Genomic DNA, 23,054 nt, shown 5'->3' with positions numbered 1-23,054 from the left:
GTTCTTCACAAACAATCACGAGAATCAACGGTTTTGCCTTCGTTAGCTTTAAGAATAACTAAGCATCAGCATGACGTAACAAAACACACCCTCTTTGGGGAGTAATAATTACCATCCACCAACTCACGAGCTTTTTCCAGCATTAGACTTCCGTCAAGAGACTACCCAAAGCATGCAATACCCAAAGGAAACCACGCGAGTTTTCGCTCTGATGGCGGCAGCTCACTGGAGCTTCGAAGTCAGCGATGCAGTAGCATCCCGCGGCCTCAAAAACACCGTCTGGCAGCCGATTTGCGGACTCAGCGAAGAACTAGGTTTAGTGGGTGGTGATGTTCTTGCCCACGGTTCCTCAGCTCTAAGCTTTGCTAAAACTCTGACAATCCAACAACTGCGAGCACAAGCGTATTCAACTAAAAACTTGGGGACACAAAGGTCTAGGCAAGCGTTCCTTTATGCAAAATATCCTAGTGCGAAAGCTGGCGTAACCGCAGACGCCTATGCGACTACGGGATTGGCATCTAACATCAGAGGAGCCCAGGAATCTGGCTATCTCAAAGGACGAATAGATGACTTTCTCAAAATGCTAGAGCAGACAAAGTTGAACAACAACGCGTGCCTTCTACAGGCAGACAGCACAACAAACAAGGCCGAACAACGGCGCCAAACTGCACGAAACTGACTGTCTCTTGGACATCACACCGCTGACAGAAACCAAAAAAAGCGCAAGAACCTACGTAACGGCTGCAGGCTTCGAGAAGCTGATCCACAACAACGGCAAAAGTCACGCCCATCAGGAGAGCAGCGGAGCACAGCAGTACAACCTACTAGCAGCCCACCACGGAGACGGATTTACGCACACTAGCAGCGAGGCAAATGCCGTCTACACAATGGGCGGGTATATGAAGATACTGGACAGTGCAGGCGAAATCGACCTAACGGCAGCCGACGATCTAAAAAATAAAGGAGCGAACGCCGCTGCAGCTTGGCAAGAAGCTCATCAAGCAATAACTGGAGTTGTAACCGACGAGGCTGCAGATTTTAAAAACGACACAGAATCGACAGAAAAATGGGCGAAGCTGGCAGATATAGTCAAAAGAGTACTGCTACTGGAAGACATAAAAATCGGCAAGCGACGTCAAAGCGGCGATAACAAATGAACTAGGAGGCAAAGACAAAGACAAAATAACGGAACTGGAAGGCATAATTAACGAAGATAGAATACAGGGAGGGTGTGGCCGGCTTGACCTAAAAAAAATCTGGGAGCAATCAGCTCGTTAACAGAGCTCACCGCCATTCTTTACCATTATAAATTGAGGATTAACAACGAAATCACTGACATCAAGCGGAAATTACAAAATAAAACTGAAACAAAGTCAACGAAAACGGCAGAAGTATGCAAAAGTCACACCGCTGATGAACCTTTTAGAAAGGCAGGCTGTGAGTTTGATAAAGACAGTACCCCAAAATACTTTCCAAAACTAAATGAACGAAAAGAAGAAAAAGAGAAAGAGGGAAATGATGGGAAAACTACTTCTACTTGCGTAGGTAAAGGAGAGAAAGAATGCACTGCAAACTGCAAATGGGAAGAAACAGACTGCAAAGATTCCAGTTTTCTCGTCAAGAAGAAATTTGCTCTGATGGCTGCTTTTGTGAGTTTGGTAACATTGTATTTTAAATGTTTAAAAGATGTTCGCTCCACTTTATGAAAATTATGAAAATGTGCAGATTTTGAGAATTTGAAACATTTGTATGTGAGTGTCCTATGGGTGCATTATAGTAAGGTGAGCGGGTGATATGGTATGAAAAATTAGTGTTGCTCTAATTTGGTCCATTTTTTGTTTTGCAGACATTTGTTAGGGTTATACTGATAATAATAATGATAATAATAGTAAAGTGTTGTGAGTGTGCATATACTAAGATTATGATAGTTGTGGTGACGAACAAGGAAAAACTGAAAAAATAAGCACAAAAAGTATTCGAGCAAGTAATGACTTACCAAATGAGGTCTGTGGCAACAACCACCTGGCCTAGGTACTTAAAACAACAGTTATCTGCCAGTCGATGGGCATTGGAACTAATAACCATCTTTCAGCATCCAAACAAAATTGCTTTCGACAATAAACCCCTAAATACCGCAGCAAAGATAGCGAATTACACAAACAGTGCCGGCTTATACGTTGTCAATACGGTCTATGTCTATTTCAGGAAGCGGTTTGCAATTTGTACTAGCTCTACTGGCGGTGTCGCTAGAAAAAGAGGCACAAGCCACGACACACACTCCATTGCTTGCTAAGATAACGATGCCATGCTCAGAGACAAGATTTTTAAAAGCAATTCGGACAAGGTTTTCGCAGCGGATAGCAGAAACTCAGAAAGCGGCGGCAGAATTAGCCAATGACGTGGCGTTAATAGAATTGGTAAAAGCCAAGACACCAACGGGATCCACACAAAAAAAACTTACAGCCTTAGCAGCACTAACAACGGCTCGCCTACAGACCCAAGTTTCTGAGCTTACGAGCAAAACAGAAGAATGGCAAAAGACACCGGAAATAATAGACAAGCGCCGCGGACAGCTGGCAATGCTAACGCAGGTCGACTTGTTTACGGAGCCCCGGGCGACAACGCAAGCAAGCTCAGGGGCAGGCAACGACTTTTTCACTGCAGGCTCAACAGGAGCGTGCTCAGTTCGATTTGACGGGGCAGAAAAGCCGCAAAACGCATGCGATACAGAAAACGCGAACACGCAGGAGCTCGATCATGCCGCTACTCACTTAGACACATATGAAACTCTAACATTAGTTCACGACGATCTGTTCAAAAGACCACACTTAACAGTCAAAGCAGTTTGTAAAGGAACAGTTAGCGCAGAGCTGAGCACTCAACAAAACAACAACGCGTGCGGTACCAACGTAGCAAAGGGATCAGAAAACGGCGCAGTGGGAATACACACAATGAAACCGGCGGAGCCAAGCTCGCCGAATAATAAAGCAGCAAAGTACACCAAAGCCAGCGGCGATCGTACATGTGAAACCATAGACGGAAAGGACACAAAACTCACAGTAACAGCAGACCTGATGGCGGCACAGCTGTGCCGCGGAAATGCAGAGAAGGCAAAAAAACAAAAGACAGTAAGCGCAGAAAAGGTGAGTGACTTGGCAAATGACCTAACGATGCAGGAAATCGTTATAGCTTTAAACCCAGACAAATACGACCCAGACAAAGCTGTATCTGACAAGGCCAAAGCAGTCAGGGACTTTCTAGGCGAATCGACAGACTCAGTTGAAGTCGTTTTTCTAAAAGCAGCCGCAGAGCAGACAGAACGTTACAAAATAGCAGGAAAAGAAACCTCCGAGACACTAGCTGCTCTCGCCAAAAAAGCATCAACAGGACCAGCGGAAGCGGTAATGTATGCAAAGTATCAGGGGACCGCCAACTGCCGGAAGACTTTTGAAGAAACAATCAGAACGAATCCCAAATGCTCAGAAAAAATCAAGAAAGAAGAATGTAATGAACCTTGCGAATGGACAGGAGAGAGTGACACCAAAGGAAAGTGCACAGCTAAAGATGGAGAAGGACAGACAAACACAGCAGGAACAGGAGCAGGAGAGGGATCTGCAGAGGGAGAAAACACAAACTGGATGTGCACAGCATTTCAATGACGAAAGCGGCTGTAAAAAAATGAATGAAGGAAAAGACAAACCTGTTTGTGCCTGGAAAAAAGGTGGCGAAGCTGACAAGGACAAAGACGAGTTTAGGTGCCGCTCTTCCAGTTTTCTCCTAAACAAACAATTCGCCCTTAGCATGGTTTCTGCTGCTTTTGTGGCCTTGCTTTTTTAATTTTTACCCCTCTTTTTTAAAAAATTTTTGCTAAAATTTTTTGCTACTTGAAAACTTTCTGATATATTTTAACACCTAAAACCAGCCGAGATTTCTTTGTTCTGTGTTTTGTAAGTTGACTGTCTGATTGTCTAGAAATTTTTTCTGGAAACTTAAAAATTTTTTTTTCCTTCTTTCCCGTTTTTTTTGTGGAAGTGGGGGTAGGAGTGGGGAGGGGTAGTTAGGTAGGTTAGTTAGGTTAGTTAGGGGGTTAGTTAGGGAGGTCAGGTAGGCTTAAACTTAGGCTTAGGGTTAGGGTTTTAATTTACCTTTTTTGAATTTTTTATAACTTGCCATTTTTTCTTTGCGATGCAGCGGCTTTTTTTAATTATGGTTGGCGCTTCTTCAGAGAGTAGGCAACTTCGTCTTCTTATTTTTCACCTATTTATTTTATTTCCACATTGTTACAATACCACTTTTTAATCTTTTGTGAATTTCCGGTTTGCATTTCGGGTTGCGCCCGGATTAAAATATATATATATATATATATACGTTTTTAACGCTGGCGCGTGGCAGTGTAGCTGCGCGAAACGAATTGCTTTTAAAGTATAAATAATCTAAAAAGAGAGCTATTCGAAACTAGGAGATTATTACGATCAGCAGTTAAGGAACGACTTCCAGATCTGCCCCTGCCAGCAGACGTCTAAAGCCGCACAACTGTCATGGCCGCATTTTAAATCCCAAAGGAAACGAGGATAAAAAGTGCACATTGGGTGGAAAAACGCAACAGCAAAAGAAGCAGCAAAAGAAGGAGGTAAAGATTAGAAAAAAGATAGGTGTACCAGACATGGCACTAATCGACAAGCTTTTGAAAAGGACAACAACTGTAAATGGGAAGATAGCAAGTGCAAGGATTCCAGTTTTCTTGTAAATAAAAAATTTGCTGTGATGGCTGCTGCTTTTGTGGATTTGTAAAATTTTAGGTATTTTTATTTATAAATATGTTGTTTTCTAAGAAAATTACTTTTGTAATAGTTTGCTAATATTTTCTAAACGTTGATGTATTTCAAAACTTTATGATTGATATGTGCGACTTTTAGTAACATGTGTTTGAACGTGGCATATGGGTGCAAAGTAGTAGGATAATAGTGTGTAAAAAATGTGTGTTATTCTAATTTAGTTTAGTTTATTTTTTAAAATAATAGGTAGGGTTATAACAGTACTGATACTAATAATGATGATATCGATATGATTGTATTGCGAGTGCGAATATACTAATATTATATTGAGAGTTATGGTGAAAACCGAACGAAAAGAGAAAATAAAAGCATTTAAGAAAATGACAAGACTGCAATGGAAATAAGTGAATGAGTGAGAGGGAGGGTAAGAGACTAAGGAAAATAGTGGCTAAATACATGCAGTTGCGGCATAAACGCGGCGATGTGTATTATCACACATGTGATGTTAATGGAAAGGACATTAAGAAAGGCACAGAGTTCAATGTATAGCTCAGATAAGCTCGCTCTCTTATCTGCAGAAGCAGCAATAGAGGATGAAAAAGAAGAAATGGAAATGGAAATGCGGAATGCGGAATGCGGAATGAAACATCTTGGTGCAGAGCAGTACTCTAGAGAAAAACTAGAAAAAGATTGTGCAGCACCTTATACACATAAGTGGATAGATGCCATCGCATAGATAACGATTGCACAAGAGAATATGTATGTAATAAAGCTATGGTGAGGAGAGTCTCGTGCTAAAAGCGGCTACCGAGATAGTTACCAAAGGCAACTGGTAAGACTCCTAGCGTATCTGAAATAATCAGTACAACTAACTACTGTAGTTCCCATAACTACGCAGAATGGGGAAATGTGAAAAAGTAACAGTAGCATGCATGTGGAGCGCAGAACCAACTACGGATAGAAACTAACTTTAAAAAAACAAAGCCCAGAGATCCGTGCTCAAGGATAAGCTACAGATGGTGAGGATATACCCTTTAACAATTATATCAGAACAATGTTAACGCATTATTTACATATGTAAACATGGTTTCCTTAACTGTTCACCTTAGTGGTGCAACTAACTTCTTTTCCTAAAGTTTCTAATTCTTCTTTTAACACTTTAAGATTTAAAAAGTATATTTTAGAATGACGTTTGGTGTCTTGAGAATTTTACCACTACCATGGATATTACATTTAGAGTACTAAAGCACAAAATCACTTGATATTTTGAAAAAATAAATAACATTACTAATATAACACAAAATGATTCTAGCAAAGTAAGAGTGTTTGTCGTTGTCGTTCAAACTTATGTAACTCAAGGATGGTGTAGACTCATACTGAGTGCCAAACGGAGCCATGTTGAAATTATTACAATTTAGATTGGAGGTTTGTATAGTCATGTCAGAAAACCTAGATGTTATAGAATTTTTATAAAAACATAATGCAAGTGATGAGGATATTGTAAAAAAGCATGGAGATATGTAAGTGGTTTTTTAATGTAGGTTAAGAAAAAGAAGAGGATAAAAAATTACCTCAGTTGCTGAAATCACCTCCTAGTGAAAAATCTTATCTTAGTGGTGGCTTAATAGCCAGAGTTTGGGAATTTAAGATATTTGAATATGTATTTGGAGAATTTTTGAGAGGAAGAGAATAATGGAAATTAGAGCAAAGTTTTCATCGCTTTTACCAATGTGAAGTGCAACTCAAAAAGAAGCTGTTGTACAGAAATTTTCTTTGAGAAGAGGAATAATTGGATGGAATTATGAGGAGACATTATTTTCTATTCCAACTAGTGGAGAGTTTGGAAAGACTGCATTTATTTATTTTTGTTTTTCAGCCACTTGCATGGGAGAAAGAAAAATTGATTGTAAAAAATTTTACTTAGTAGAAAGAGTTGGAAACAAGGCGGTTTATGACGAATGATTCAAGAAAGATTTGAACTTATGCTATGAGTGGAGAAAAATGGAATTTTAATTATGGAGATATTTGTGGTGACTCTTTCAAAGAAAGGGAGTTATTTAAAGCTAAGAAAGTGTAACGAGAATGGTCAGGCAAGCCGCATGCACTATACTACATCGCAGTTTACAGGCGGAAAGCGTCTAAAACACAGAACAGAACTATACCCCTGACTACAAGGTGAAAACTAACCACAGAGCCACGCAGTGAATTTTTACCCCACTTTGTGACAGCACATAGTACCAAATAACAAACATTTTTTAAAGTGGAGGCGACAGTGCGGCACCTCGGTACCGGGCTGTAATCTTAGTAGCCGCAAGCGTTCCGTCTCACTCAGTGCCCATGACACCTGGAAACAGAAAAGAAAAATCCCCCAAATATTCCCACACAGAACTACAAAATATTTTATGCAAGTCAACCCTTTTCAAGCTTTAGTATTTTTTTTGCCAGACAAAACAGATGAAACCAAAAAGCGCAATATCGGTTTTAATAAAATTCCTACTATTTGTTTTAGCGAGCCACATGCTAACGCAGAGCGCTACAGCAGCAGTCGGCGATGTCACGGCGGACTACCTGGCTCTATGCGAAGCTTGGATAGTGGCCAAGGAAGGCCTGGAGCAAACTTTCAGCATCGAAGTCACCCCTGATGACTTACAAGAGATTCTGCGAATGAATATTAACGTGGCAGATGACTCATGGCAGAACCTCTTTGACAAGGCCGGCCCGGCAGGATAGTGGGAGCAGATAAAAAAACGCTAAAAGCTGACGAAAACAAACTGGAGTGTGTAGACGACTGGAGAAAATGGAAAGAGCAAATGGCTCATATAAAGAAACATACTACGGACAATGACTGGGGCAAGCAGCACCCAAAACCCGCAGACAAAAACCTTTTTCTCAAAGCAAAGGAACTCATAACCCACACAGTGGCAAAAGCCAAGGAATTAATCAAGACTCGAGAAAGTTAAAACGGGCAAAATTCAGCACAATTAGCGCAGAAAATTAAAGACCACCTCAAGAACGCAATGTGTGGCTCGGACGCAACTCACAAATACGACGACGGCAGCAAAAGTGCAAAGATATAACCGGCGGAGCGGCGACAAAAACGGCGAAGTGTGCACAGAAAGAAAATGGCAAAGCCCTGGCAACAGACATTCTTTGCCTTTGCTCTGATAAAACCGAAGACGCGTGTGCAGCCGGTGCGGCGCACGGCAACAATGCCAACGGAAACATACCAAACAACGAATTTTAAAAGATAACAGGGGGATGTCCACACCACGGCGTAGCCATACTACTTGACGTTGCAATTACAGCGGCGCTCGGCCGAGTAGCTAGCAGGATACGCAACCTTGAAACCACCAAAGCGGTTGTAGGCGTCGGTAAAAGGTCTGCCACAACTTGTACAACCTCTGACACCGACAACTGTGTCAATTACAAAGACCTGCTCATTGGCGAGAACAAAGGCTACAGCAAAATACCATGGTATAATGAGCTAGCACAGGCGGCAAACGCCGTATGGCAATTTCAGAAACTGCAAAGACATGCAGCGACTACAGACGCCAACCTAAAAAAACTGAGAAACCAAGCGGAATCAGTATAGAGGCGAAAAGTCGTACCCATAAGCGCCATTACAAACAACAAAGAAGCAAACAATGATAAGACAATTGAAGAGAAACAACAGGAATGTGAGAAGCACAAAGACAACAAGACGGCATGCGAAAATACAGACAAATGCAAATGGGAAGGAAACCGCGATAAAGATGGCCCCTGCACACCGGATGAAATTAAAGCAGACACAGAAGCCCCATTAGCAGGAACAGGAAAGACAGCGGGGGAACAGCAGGAGCAAGAGGAGAAATGCTCAAAACACAGAACCGACAAAAATGCTTGCGACAAGGACAGCAACTCCAAATGGGATAGAAAAAAGCGCAAAGATTCCAGTTTTCTCGTCAATAAGAACTTTTCTCTAATGGCTGCTGCTTTTATGAGTTTAGTAGCATTTTAGAATTTTAAGAACATATGATCAAAAGTGTGAAATTTATGAAAATTTATAAAAAATTATAAAAATTGCTATTTTGAGATAACTCGATAATTTATAACGCTGTTGTAGAGCTTTTGCAAAATACACAAATTAGTGAAATTTTTAAAAATATATAATTATTCTATGAAAGTGACCTATGGTTGTAAAGTAGTAATAGGGAGGAAAAAGTAAGTGCCACCTTAATTTGGCTAACTTCGTTTATTGTTTTTTTGAATATTAGTTATTGGTTATCAAAATAATAATAAGAATAGGAGTGAGTAGTTAGTGTCTATCTACTAATATTATTATAAAAATAGTGGTAGCGAATACCAAATGGACGGATAAATGGGAGTACTTACAACAATGGAAAGGGTGCAAGGGGAGTAATTTGGAGATAAAGGAGATGTAATATGCGCAGTTTTAAACACAATTGTAGCGATGAACATCATCATACACAGGAAGATGATGGAGGGAATACTGAAGAGAGATAGAGTCCGGTATATAGGCATAATGGAGTAAGTGCGCTATCAGGAGAACAGACATCAGAAAACGACAGAGAAGTGAAAAAGGAAGAAACAACGGCAGTTGCAGCAGCGATGCACCAAGGATGGTGATACGTCTGGATGGGATTGTGCACCACTATTCACTCAAAAATGGATGTATCCTACCTCTGAAATGATCAAAGGGATAGATTTTAATCTTACAGTAGGTTTTAATATAAAGCTACAAAGATATACAAACAGTTGTGAGAAGGAATTGAGAAAGTATGAGGTAACATAAACTTAGTTTTTTTATCAGGTATAGTAACAATGGTCAACATTTGTGTGAAACAATATAATATTATCTGCTGGGGATTTTAAAACAAATCCTCTAATAGATTACTGTGGATAGCATAGAAAAAAATACCCTCGGAAACTGCTTTAAATAGCGAATATATAAACACATAGATGAGCGTTATTAAGTGAAGAAAATAAGCAGTGAAACAGCACTAATTCTATACTGGTAAATCGGAAAAACATTAAGAGCATTCAAAGAGTTGCAATTTATAAAAGAGTTGTTTCTGCTGTATAAACAACCAGATGAGTAAGTGGAAGCAAAATAAATGGGTTTTGCATGAAGGCAGGCTTTTAGAAAATGCTCAAAGACTCGCTTATGTTAGAGAAACTCACAGTAAGCTAAATTATATGTAAAAATAAATGAAGAAATAAAAGGGCTGTTGCTTTGTCACAAAGTGTAGAAACGTCGAGCATTAGTGATGTGCACGTTTGGTTAAATTGGCAGAGTTATTAAGTACAAGAAAACATTCTGTTATTTTTAGAATGAAAACGTGAATCGTTGTGAAAATACAGGTTGAATAACAGGATTAGTACGTTAGGATAGAGGTTAGTTACATGAGCGCCATTTTATCTATTTTTAAAAACGTATACAAGTGTAGCAAGGCCATTTCTAAGTGTAATATTGGATGCTTACAGCTTTATATAACTTTTGGTGGCAAGAGAAGAAATTTATAAAACATCAAGCTTAAAGAAGCAGTTAGAGTGCAATTAAAGGCTACCCGCTGTATAAAAAAGGAATTAGGGTATGGTGTCAGGAGAAACTCGGATATAGATAAGTTCTGCACTGGATGATAAAATACGTAGGAGAGACCGAAATGTTTGAATTCAATGCAGCAGCAACATGAACGGCTGTAATTGCACAAAGACTTGACAAAAGGGGCAATCACCACAAAAACCGGGGTGCAAACCGGCTGTTTTTACGTACAAGTGATTGACAACCGCCCCTCCACCTAATAGCAGAGCTTGTGCTTAGGGATGTGATGACAAGTAACTTATGAATTTCAAATATGGTTTAACTCGTAATTTTCACGAAGCAGCGTTATACTTATCGTATCTCAAAAACAGTTATAGGCCAAAAATAGATGCAGTACATGGATATAAATGAGAAAATCAGTGGTTTATGAACTTATTTGTGTTCGAGGGCGGAAACGTGTAACAAGCAAGCGGCAAGTACAATAAAAGCAACTGCACGGAACAAGCAACCACATGCAACTATTAAAGTCGTATTATTTCGACATGCGATGTGGCGTATGCCCACAAAAAACTCTCTTTTGTAGTATTTACACGCAAATTAAACTGTGAAAAAAAGGACCGTTCAGAAGCTTAGAAAGATAGATGTCACCACCGATTTAATAACCCTGTATCTTCTCGATAAAAAATATCTTAGCAGAATGCCGGCGAATACAAAAGTGCTATAGTGAACGTAGAAAGCAAGCTATGTTAAGCGAACACATGAAATTAAAGATACTAACGGCGCTCTTAATCATCGGATCAGTGGACGCAGCACATCTTGAAATGAAAGCAAACATCTGGAAAGCTCAATTACAGCTGAAAACACAGCTGAGGACGACGCAGGGACAAGCTAAAAACAAGCTGGGAAACCTTATAGAGTCCCTCAAAACCCTAAACATGATAAAGTTGCAACTCCAAGTGTATGCAGCGGCTTACCCAACATCAGAGTACTACGATGCTGCGGAAGTACTGGCGGCTCAGGCAGCCAAACTCAGCGGAGAGGCGATAGGCACTGCCAACTCGGCCATCGACACGGCGCTGAGGGAAACTTCGATTACTCCAGATATAGAAGCTGCTTTAACGATACCAATAATGACGATAGCAAGCGCTGGCGGCAGCAGCAACTACTGCCTAAACAGCAAAGTAGACAAGAACGGCGGCAATGGCGAAGTCGAGATAGATTATGCAGGCTGCAAAGCACTGGAACTAGACACACTGCAAAACACCGACGAAATGGATCCGGACGCCATCAACAGAGAGGATTTCCAAAAAAACCCAGCAGTAACCGGCAGCAACGGACAAGGACAGGCGTCGCAGTGCGGAATGTTCACGACAACAGTGGTGGTTACAAACAACCCAGGCATCAAGATGGGGGGCGGTGACACTTTCACAATGGGTTACGGCACCATCACGGTGGCAGCAGACGATCAACCGAACACACCCGACTTAACAAAACTTAAGCAAGCGGGCAGCTAAGGCGCACTCGGCATATTCAAACGTGCACACAAAGTCAGTCTCGATATACGCCAGATACGACAACCCAAAGGAAGAAAAAAGGAAAAGATCTGCTAAAAGAACTTGCCGAACAGCCTTCAATAATCATTTTAATCCAAGAAAACATAGCTGCCACGAACCAAAAAAAGCATCACAACTCAAAAGTGAAGCTACAACCGCAAAACCACCTATTTTTTGACAATAACAACAAGTTGGAAGCCATGTGGTCCGCTTTCGAGGAAAAGGATGTTAAAGGCTCAAAAGATGACACCAACGAACAACAACGGATAAAAGCCCTAGGGGATGTAGACACACTGGAAAGGGTTTTGGTTTACTATACTGCAGTTAATGAACGAGCTTTTCTAGCACTCGAAAAGGAAAACAAGAAGATGAAGAAAGCAACAGGACCCACAGGGAAAGCATGTGGAAACTGCAAGAAGCACAACAGTAGCGTAAAGTGCGCGGGCGAAAAGGGTTGTGATTTTGATGGCGGAAAACCGGATGGGCAAACTTGTTTTTACAAAAGATGATAAATGAGACGAGAAAGATGGGGATGATGAAAAAGCAGGGACAATTTTTGCTTGCACAGGAAAGGAACAAAAAGATTGCAAAGATGGATCCACATGAGAGGATAGAAAGTGCAAAGATTCCAGTTTTCTTTTAAGTAAGAAATACACTCTTATAGCTACTGCTTTAGTGAGTTAGACATCATTTTAGTATTTTAGTATATTAAGGATGTTACTCAATTTTATGAAATTTATAAAATTAATGAAAGTTTTTTATTTTTAAATAATTTAGTAAAAAAAGTATGACAGCCACCTGAATGTGTAATATAGCATGGTGATAGGGCATGAAAAAAGTGCTATTCTAATTTGCTACTTTAGTTCATTTTTTGTTTAATCTATACTACTTAAGTTTTTGACTATAATGGTAATAATAATAAGCAATATTGATAATAATAATAATAATGATGATGATGATGATAATGATAATGATAGAAGTGTTGTGAGTGTGTGTGTATACTAATACTATTATAATAGGAGTAGTGTACAGTAAATGCACAGTTGAAATAGAAGTTCTCTAAACAATGGAAATGGTGCAATGGGAATTAGTGAAGACTAAAAGAAATGGAAATGAAAAATGAGCAGCTTTGTATACAGACATGTTGATAGGCAGTATCATACACAGGGATATGATGGGGAAAACAAAAAGGTGGAGACAAAATCCCGTGCGCAGGAAAAATGTTTTCTCTACATTACCTGCAGAGGCGGAGAAAAAATATGAAAGAGAAGGTAATATATCAGGAGGAGGAAGGGGGAATTGTGTCAGCTGGTATTTATCTTAAATTCGAATAGATGGCACCGCAGAGATGATGGTGAAGACTCTAGTTTTTGACTTTATGGCGTATTCTAATTCCAAGTATTTGAAAAGAACAACAAACACCAGACTACAAGCGAAACAAACAGTGGAAAAGGAAAAAGTGCCAAAAAAGTGCGCACACTCACAATTAAATCAAAAGCATGAATATAAAATACACATCAATAGTTGTGACAGACTTTCGTGTCAATACTTACCCCTAAAACAGGCTAAATAATCGTTTACAAAATCACAAAAATCCTGAAACGAGCGTGCAATGCGACAATATAAGCAACAAATGACGGCGAATGAATACAACAAGCCACAATCAAATGCAACTTTAAAATAGAATAATTCACTACTTTTCGAGTTTTACGTTAGTTTTTTTTTTACTTATATAAATGCTGATCAGTACACTGGAAGCCAAAGTGGAGTTAGCATCAAAATTTTTAATAAACTGTATAAACCCAATTTTCTTATATATCAAACTAAGAGCCGTCAGAAAAATTTAACAAAAATTGTGATTTACACAAAACCCTGTAACAAAACATATGCAGCTTTTGGAAGCAAGTTAGAGAGCAGTAGAAGAAATATACAATATGATTCTTGACCGTAAACCAAGCTGCTGCCACACGATATTGAAAAAAGCAATGACACTAACCATAGCGCTTCTTTTATCTAAATATACGGCTACGTCGGCGGCTGAAACAAACGACCCCGCCGCGGAAAAAGGGATAACGGACCCCTGCACTGAGGTCGACTACCTAAAAGAACTTAGGAAACAGCTTGAAGGCCGACTCGGGTCGCTGAGCCCAGCAGTCGCTGACTCAAAAACTTTGGCGCGCAAATACAGGCTGGCAGCAGCGAAAGCTATGGTGGCCGAATACATCTGCAGCATCCTGGCGCTGGTGGCTCTCGCAGGGAACAGCCTCGAGAGAAACGAAGGTAAGCTCGCGGTAGCAACGACCGCTATGCGGGCAGCGCAGCAAAGGATAGATATTCAGATCGGTATAGCCCAAGCGGCAATAGCGGTGGCGACAACAGTAGTAGGGGCGAAAACGGACGCCAGTCACACTAAAGCAAGCCACACAGTTACTATAAACCTTGAAACGAAAGCGGCCGGTAAACAGATTTGCAAGCCAACAGCACCAGAGGCAACACCAGAATGTAAAGGCAGAAACCCAGATGCAACGAAACTGTACAAGCTGAAAGTAACGGACGCAGCAAAACTCCACGAATACGTCCCAACCAAAAAGTTGGTCCCAGCCCACGGTTCAGGCTTCAGCGGCGGTAGCAGCGGTAGCCAAGGCACAGTGCTTAACGCCTGCACATGGCATGCCAGCGACGGCAAAGTCGCGTTCACGCACGGAAACTGGGTCGGAAAACCGGCTCAGACTCAAATTCAATTCTTCGCATCGAACGAGAAGCGTGGAGCGTGTGCCAATGACGCCGCATCTCCACAGGACGCAGCCAATCACCCCAAAACACTCGCCCAGAAACTCTGCGAAGCACTAAAGGCCGACGTTGCGCCAGAAACGATGCCCACCCTAAGTGGCCCAGCTCTAAAGGATAACCCAATAGTGCGCCGCACGATACGCAACTGTCTCCCCAAATTCGACAGCGCAGATGACCCACAAAGCGGAGCGGAGGGTCAAAAAATATCAGAGTGGATTTCGAGCAAATTCGGGCACGACGCCAACGCATTTAAAGCGAGTTTTGAAGAAGATTTTGCTGCAGACACAACACCGACAAGAGACAGAGTCAAGCAGGAAAAAAAGAAGATTACAAGCATGACAACAGCACAAGCAGCAAACTTAGCTCTCAGCCAAATGGAAGGAATAAGAATCAAGCGGAAACTGTAAACGGCAGAGAAAATGAAGAACATATCAGAAACAGTGTATAACAAAAAATCAGAAGAGTGCAAGGGAGAAAAAGACGAAACTAAATGCAACAACAAGGATGGGTGTGAATACAAAGATGGGGAGTGCAAAGTTAAAGCGACCACAGCAGCAACAGGGACAGATGGAAAAGCTACAAACACCACAGTAAGTAATTCTTTTGTTATCAATAAAGCTCCTCTTTTGCTAGCATTTTTGATTCTATAAAACTTTTAAGATTTCCCCTCGACTTTATGAAATTAATGAAGTTTTCTAAATTTGATATATTTAACACCTTTAATAAAAGTGTGAAAATTAGTGAAATTTTTTAAAATATGAAATTTTAGTAAAATGTATATTACTGTGTCCTGTGTATGCCGCTTATTATGGTGATAAGGTGTAACAAAGTGAGTAACATTTTAATTTTGTTATTTTGACCTATTTACGGATAGTGGCTAGGCTTAGAGTTATGATAATAAAGATTATAATAATAGGAGGCAGTTGTGAACGTGTTTGTACTAATATTATAATAAGAGCAGTAATAATAATAATAATAGGAGAGTGTAGTGAGTGTGTATATACGAATATTATATTAAACATTTTTGATAGCTGAATAAGTATACAAATGGAAAAACTGAAGGCAACGACGATGGTGAAATTGAAGTAAGTAAATGGGTGTTTAATTAAATAAAACATCAAGCACTCGTTACATTATAAAATGGAAAGCAGAAAGAGAAACATAAAGGGAAGAAATTTTGAAGATTCCTAGTTTCAATCACAAACATGAAAATGGTCATCATCATGCGCATGGCCATGATGGGGGACAATGAGGAATAGAAAGAGTCCTCTTTAGTAGCCAAATCAAATTTCTAAGTCATCTGCCGAAGCGTTTAGAGAGGGAAAAAGGAAAAGAAGATAATTAAATATGGCATAAAACGATAAACTACAAGACTTCGTAACAAAAAAGCACATGAAACAGTAACCGATAACGCCACGTATTTTACTAAAAATGGATATATAAGCCATTGAAGAAACAACAGTAGCAAACGTGGTTTTTAATTTAATGGTGAATTCTAATATCCAGCTTTAAATAAATAGGAACACCAACAGCAGAAAGAAGGAATTAGATAATTATGAGGTAGTGTGGGAGCCTTTTTCCCATAAAATATAGTAGTAATGGTCAAACCTTGTAGAAACAAATGTTATATTATTGGGAGAATAAGTATAAAACCAAGACTACTAATGAATTTCTTTGGCAAGAAGAAGAAGGGTAAAGGTGCGAAAACTTCTTAAAATGGTGCGAGAATTAGTCGTTAAAGAATATTCATGTAAAGTGTCAAAAGTTTGTAATGATACACCACCACTACCTATTGTTTTACCGGTCAGACACTATGACTGTTTCAAGAGTGGCTAATTAGCATAAAAATACACGCTGACGCGGTGTTGAAGAATAACAAGAATGTTCAAAAGAAAAAAGAGTGCACGAGGTTACGCAGTTACCGTGTGATAGACTAAAGAAACCGACGATCAGCTGGGGTTACAGTGTAAAATACATACAATCATGCGTGCTGCAAAACAATTGGCGTTATATCATTGTAGACGATGCATTTAGCAAGCAGAAGCTGGACTGAAATAGACTGACTCAAAGAAACCATAAATTTTAATTGTTTTATATATAGGAATAGAACGATATAGATCAGAATAGCGGAAGTGGCAGACTACATCTAAATTAAAATCAGAAACAAAATTCAATTAGACCGCCAAAAATAAAAACCAAACGCACCTAATAACTATCCAGATGTGTCAGTAACTTCGTTTTGACTACACTTTTAACTCTATAGGCAAAGCAGACTACCAGATGAATTCACACGTTATATTAGCTTTTGTTTTGCTGCTTTTACCGGAATTGGTAAAATATGCAAGAGCTGCTCAAGGCGACATGCCAAACGGGAAGGAATTCCACGTGATGTGTTCACTTATTTCATTAGCGCGCAGCGATCTAACAAGGTTAAATGTAGCGGAGCTCAGTACCGCCGATGTCAGCGAAATAGAACAGCTAAACATGTCAGCCAGTGTAACTTCATGGTACAATGAATTCGATGACGAGGTCAAAGACGCACAGGCAGAGAAAGCAGAATCGACATGCTCCAAGATAATGGCACACGACAAGGAGAACTGCAAAACACTCTACTCCAAATGGCAGGCCACCAAAGCGGCATTCATAGCGGGTTCTAAAACTAATGAGAAACTCAAACTCAAAAGAGGGCCACAGGAAACTGTCACAGGCAGGCGGATCCAAAAACAACTTGCACTAATAGCTGACAACGCCAAATCGATCTACAACGATTACGAAAAGAACATTAAGCCAAGTTTGGCTGACGGAGCACCTGATATCAGAGCGGACCTGGATGCCGCCATATACGGTACAGGAGCTTCCGCAAAAGACGGCAGCGAAGCAGCAGCAATAATACACAGCGGGAGCAGGGAAGCCAACTGCGCAATCCCAGCAGCCGACAAATCCCTCATAGATGACCTGATCTGCCTGCGCGCCACAGATAGCACCACCACCGACGTCAAGCTCTGCGGGCACACAGTGGCTACCCACAGCCAGGCCTGGGGAGGAAGTTTCGTACCAAAAACAGCGTGGGACACACTGGAACCCAAATGCCAGCCGTTTACGGGAAAACTCACGGCGCACGAAATCACGGCAGCGGTAGCAGCATTTAGAGCGGCGCTTAAGAGCGGTAAGCAAGCCGACCCCGGCACTGTTGTCTTAGGAAATCCGCATACCACTGGCAAATTCCCAAGCCAAGCAAAAGTAGCATGCGTAGACTACACAAAAGAAATGTTGGAGTGACCAAGCGAGCCCAGAAACGAAATCAAATGTTACAAAAGCATCGAACATGCGGCAAGCAAACTTTTAGCACGAGCTCAAAAGGAAGCAAAACAGGAAAAAACCGCTACAGAACTACAACACCTCAAACTCAGCGCATGGCAATTGTACGAATCAATAAATATCGAGGATGTACCAACAATGCCGGCACTAACTCCAAAAGGAAACAAAGAACCAACAGTAGAAGAGAAGAAAGCATGTGAAAAATACAATAGAAACCAGAAAGAGTGCCCACAAGACAGCTGCACATGTGATGGCACTAAAAAGGAATGCAAACCTAAAGATGGAGAAGGAGAGACAAACACAACAGAAGAAGTAGAGGGATCTGCAGAGGGAGAAAACACAAACTGTAAGCAACATGAGGATAAATCAACTTGTGAAAAACGCAATACTGCTTGCCAAACCTCTGTTTGTGGATGGAGAAAAGGAAAAGATGGCGGAGACGACTAGAATATGGAGAAGTGCGGAAGCAATAGTTTTCTATAAAATAAGAAGTTTGTTCTGAGTATGGCTGCTGCTTTTACGAGTTTGGTAGCATTTTTGTATTTTGAGGAATGTTTTTTATTATATGATATTTTTTTATTGTAAGAGAGTTTAATATATTTTAACACTTTTTGTCAAAACGTTTTAGATTGTTAAATTTTTTGAAAATTTGTATGATAGTGACATGTGTGTGGCAAGTGGTAGAGTGATAGTGTATTTGAAAAAAGCTGTTTTTACTTGGTTTGTTTTCCTAATTTTAATAATATTATTTAGGTTAATAGTAATAATAGTAATAATAATAAGAGGAGAGTGTTGTGACTGTGTATATACGAATATTGTAAAAAGAGTTGTGGTAGAGGCTAAATGATTGGCGAAAACGAAGCACTTACAGCAATGAAAGCGGTGAAATGAAGTTAATTGAGTGTGAAATGATGAATATGAGAGAACTGTAATATCATTATAGAAGAATATGCAAGGGGGTGGATTATAAGCATTTTAAAATGAGAAAACAACAAAGGAATTTTCATATGAAAAAATATAGAGACAGCGATCATGGAGGGAGACATTGAACAAACAGTAACTAATTTAGCTGATTTTTTGCTCGGAGCTGTACAGAAAATGGACTCTATTGGCTATAAAGGAAGTGAAAAACAGCGTGAACAGAACAAGAGGTGCATATGTTTAAATGGAGGATCTCTATAAAGTGAAGAGGAATAATGTTGATACTCTACAGTTTCCTTATTTATAAAGTACGCAGACACTAAAACTTCTTAAAGGAGCGAGTAGTTAACAGTAGAGTGGTCTCTAAGACGCAGCTTACGCTGAGTATTTTTTAAACGTCTGCAACGGCGATAGCATTTTCGGAACCATATTGTACAGTATAAGGAAATTTCTATACAAATTGTTACAAAATATAAAGGAAAGACTACAATAAATCACTCGCGGAGCACACATTACTGCTACCTTGTTACTTTACCAACCTGAAACTACGGTTTTCTACCTAATAGAACCAATAACAGATCATAAGCACAGAATTTTCATGTATAGAAATGTCTGCTGAATTTTAAAAAATGAATATCTGGATTGGCAAAGGTAGATAGCCAGAATAGACTTTGAGATAGGACGGCATAGTTTAGCAGAAATGAGAAAAAGTGGTGGTAAGATAACGTGGTTTTCTAAATCTTCTCAGGAACTTCAACCAAGTCGGAGCAAATCGGAATACTTGCAGCAGGATAATGATAGTGAGCACAGTAGGTGGAATAGGCACATACTTTCGAAAGGACGTAAAAGACCTGTTTGTGGTTGAGAAGAAAATGCTACCGCGTATAAATCAATTATAAGGATATTCTCCTAGAAAATGCCACACTGTAATAGCAGTGTAAAGTTTTTAAAAAGCACAGAAAGCCCTTATATCCATATGAGCCGGACAGCAGCCACGGAGAACTAACCGCCTTAACCAGACCCATTGTCACAATAAAAAGCTCCTCCAAAAACATTCAAGAAAGGCTAAAGGCACCATCACCAAATGCTAGAAGCTGCCTTAGAACACGGAGTGACAGAGACGATAGCCTCCAACATGACCTGCGGTACAAAAGAAGCCGAAGTTTCCTCTGTTCCTTTTAACTCCCAATATTAACAATCTTCAGAGCTCGCAAGACAGCGGTTCCAAGCTAAAACAAACCACAAAGACTATCTGTATAGGAGTTACACTGTCACAACCCGAAAAAAGCTATAACCGTGTTGAATATGAACTGCCAAAGAAACTCTTGGCAAAACAAAACCAACCCTTTTTAGTTTCCATGTTCACACAATTGATAGGAACAGCACAGCACTTTGTAAAGGACGACACCGCACGTTCGATCTCTAACAGTCACTTCAAATGACTCAAACATCCAAACGTAGACCTGTCCTGTACCAGATGTTGCTGGCAATCCTGAGTCTAATTTCGACGTCAGCACCAACCATGGGCACACAAGAAGCCTTAAAAGCCAAGGGATTTGATGACAGCTGCAAGATTGCCAACGAGCTGATGAAATACGGTAGTTACGCCGAAACAATAACCAAAACACTAACAAGCCACCTTTTTGAAGTTGAAACGATACTCCACGACATAAAAAAGTTAATGAAATCAGGGACACTGGCGAGGAACGACGACAATATAAACCTTCTGATGCATACTAGGACCACAGTAGACGAAGCAAAGGCAGCTGTGCGAACACACTTGGCAGCAGCGATAGACGCCGGAAATGAAGGAGCCTTTGTTGCCGGTGCGATACTAGAAACCACGCACCTGTTTTTTGCCGCGAACAACGGCGGCTCGAACTATTGCATGAGCAACGACGGAGCAGGCGGCAGAGCAGCCATCAACGATATCCCCGACTGCAAGGACAGAGACGCCGTGAGACGAACCTTCAAGAAGGAGGCGGTCGCAACCTTAACCGGCGCCCAGCACGCTCTAACAAACTTCGGCACAGGAGGCGATGGCAGCAAAGGCGTCGACGCCACCAAAAGCTGCCGACTCTCAGCAACTGACGGCACAAACGGAGTAATGGGCGCCGGGGGGGGCACCGCACCAACGATCTATCTTATGGCCGGCTTGCTAAAACTGACAGGTTCAGTACCAGCGGCGACTAGCTGGTCCACCGGCCATCCACTCGAAACAAATAACCCGATAACCAAAGTCAAGGCTCTAAAGCCAACATGTACCGCAAGCTTAGACGCAGCGACGGCGGCACTCGGTCAATTAACAACACTCGGAAGCGCCGACCCCAACCCGACTTTTAAAGCTATAACTACAACGGAAGCCAAACTCGGACTTGGCGACACGGAACAAACTGTAGAAATATCCGTACCGACGCTGAAAGCAGCTCACAAGGCAATCAAAAAGCTTAGAGGGGACGCAGTTACGGCATCAGGAAAAAGCACTGAGACCACAAAAAGAGCGCAACTAACACAGGAAATAACTCCACCACCACCACCAACAGAATGTAACCCAATCACAACAGAAGGCGGCTGCAACGAAATTAAAATCGAAGCAGACTGCAATGCAACAGCTGCATGCAGTTTTAACAAAACAGAAACTGATGAAAATAAAAAGTGCAAATTAGATACAGAAAAAGCAAAAAAGAAGAGTGTTTCTGTAACACAAGCACAAACTGGAGGACCTGAAACAACAACAGAAAAATGCAAAGATAATAAAAGTGAAGCCGTGTGCAAAGATGGTTGCAAATGGGAAGGAACAGAATGCAAAGATTCCTCCATTCTAGTAAACAAAAAAATCGCCCTGATTGTTTCTTCTTTTGTGGGTTTTGTAGAATTTTAGAATGTTAAGGTTCTTTCCTTACATTTTATGAAATCCAATAAAATTTCCAAAATATGAGATAATTGATATATTTTATTGTTTTTTGATGACAATATGCAAATCTCTGCAAAATGTTAAAATTAGTATTTTTTTTAGAATGTGAAAATTATGAAAATGTTATTCAAATATGCAAGATGGTGAACTATGAGTGTAAATTAGTGCAGTTCCTATGGTAAGAAATTTTTACTTTCTTGTTTACGTTCTTTGTTTTGTTTACATTATTAAAAAGAGGAACAATTTTAGTGGTCAAATAGTAACATTAGTAGCAATTATAATTTTAGAGTGATAATTATAGGAGGGCATTTTGAATGTCTATATACTAATATTGTAATAATAATTCGGTGAAGACTAAATATAATGCCAAATTAGAATCTTTTAAAACAATATTAAGTGTCCAACGAGAGTGAATGAGAGGCAAGGGGAGAGAGAATGACATAGAATATGCGTAGTTTTAGGCACAAACATGACAAAGGGAAACATTATACACAGGGAGATGATGGAGGTGAAAATTAGGTAGAAACAGGGTAGAGAATGCAAACCAAATTTGATAGCTACGTTATCAGTATCAATAGAGACAGAAAAGAAAAAGATAAAAAAACATAAATATAGAGTGAAACAATAGGGTGCGCTGTAATATGCTAAGAAAGAAAATAATACTTAATGAAATTTATCCCTATGTTTGAAAATCGCAAATACATGCTATTTCAGGGATAGAGGTATAAACAACAGAATTGTTAATTTATGAAGCCATACTAATTGAATTCTCATAATAAAACAGTGTGGTTATAGTATTTATCACGTAAGGGTAGCAAACTTCGTAGTATATTTGAGAGAAACAATACGAATCGCTACTGCAATTGTAATAAAAATGCATACGCAAAATATGTAAATGCAAACTACAGTGAAATACAGTTAGTGTGTGATTATAGGTATAGCAAAAGTTATTTTATTAAGAAAGTATCAGATTTGTGTGCCCAAAGATAAGCTATTTACACTAAGTATACACACTTCACAGTTCCAATATATAAACATCAAGGCATTATCTATATGAAATCTTTTCCTTAACTAAAGACCTTAGTGGCGCATTTGACTTGTTTCCTTAATGTTTCTAAGCTTTGTTTATAAAACAATCAAATTTGTAGGTGAGTTACGGAGATGAAGTTTATTATCTTATGGGATCTATTGTTGTTATAACATTCACTTTGTTTAAGCGAAATAGATTTTCAATAAAACAC

General features: G+C 40.0%; 1 protein-coding gene and 8 pseudogenes across 1 annotated transcript, besides 9 other annotated features; all 9 read left to right on the top strand.

Annotated features, from left to right (window-relative positions):
• Positions 1-172: 172 nt before the first annotated feature.
• Positions 173-1,673, top strand: Tb09.244.0920 (annotated as a pseudogene).
• A 194-nt stretch (positions 1,674-1,867) lies between these two features.
• Positions 1,868-1,892: a microsatellite.
• Positions 1,893-2,192: 300 nt separating this feature from the next.
• Tb09.244.0930 lies at positions 2,193-3,837 on the top strand (annotated as a pseudogene).
• A 509-nt stretch (positions 3,838-4,346) lies between these two features.
• Positions 4,347-4,367: a microsatellite.
• A 283-nt stretch (positions 4,368-4,650) lies between these two features.
• On the top strand, positions 4,651-4,791 carry Tb09.v2.0350 (annotated as a pseudogene).
• A 1,252-nt stretch (positions 4,792-6,043) lies between these two features.
• Tb09.244.0940 lies at positions 6,044-6,852 on the top strand (annotated as a pseudogene).
• A 377-nt stretch (positions 6,853-7,229) lies between these two features.
• Positions 7,230-8,772, top strand: Tb09.244.0960 (annotated as a pseudogene).
• A 29-nt stretch (positions 8,773-8,801) lies between these two features.
• Positions 8,802-8,836: a sequence feature (AT_rich).
• Positions 8,837-8,904: 68 nt separating this feature from the next.
• Positions 8,905-8,929: a sequence feature (AT_rich).
• Positions 8,930-11,075: 2,146 nt separating this feature from the next.
• Positions 11,076-12,574, top strand: Tb09.244.0970 (annotated as a pseudogene).
• Positions 12,575-12,593: 19 nt separating this feature from the next.
• Positions 12,594-12,655: a sequence feature (AT_rich).
• A 113-nt stretch (positions 12,656-12,768) lies between these two features.
• Positions 12,769-12,845: a microsatellite.
• A 959-nt stretch (positions 12,846-13,804) lies between these two features.
• Positions 13,805-15,310, top strand: Tb09.244.0980 (annotated as a pseudogene).
• A 241-nt stretch (positions 15,311-15,551) lies between these two features.
• Positions 15,552-15,638: a microsatellite.
• A 1,302-nt stretch (positions 15,639-16,940) lies between these two features.
• Tb09.244.0990 lies at positions 16,941-18,509 on the top strand (annotated as a pseudogene).
• A 200-nt stretch (positions 18,510-18,709) lies between these two features.
• Positions 18,710-18,730: a sequence feature (AT_rich).
• A 3-nt stretch (positions 18,731-18,733) lies between these two features.
• Positions 18,734-18,760: a microsatellite.
• Positions 18,761-20,337: 1,577 nt separating this feature from the next.
• Positions 20,338-21,780, top strand: Tb09.244.1000 (variant surface glycoprotein; the record flags this gene model as incomplete). Its single annotated transcript, XM_822661.1, has 1 exon — positions 20,338-21,780. The coding sequence occupies one exon, from the start codon at positions 20,338-20,340 to the stop codon at positions 21,778-21,780; it is 1,443 nt and encodes a 480-aa protein (XP_827754.1).
• Between the last annotated feature and the right edge of the window lie 1,274 nt (positions 21,781-23,054).

Source organism: Trypanosoma brucei, chromosome 9 (genome assembly GCF_000002445.2).
Source record: "Trypanosoma brucei brucei TREU927 chromosome 9, whole genome shotgun sequence".
Taxonomy (NCBI): domain Eukaryota; phylum Euglenozoa; class Kinetoplastea; order Trypanosomatida; family Trypanosomatidae; genus Trypanosoma; species Trypanosoma brucei.
Note: the sequence above shows the minus strand (reverse complement) of the source record. Positions and strands in the feature narration are given on the sequence as shown.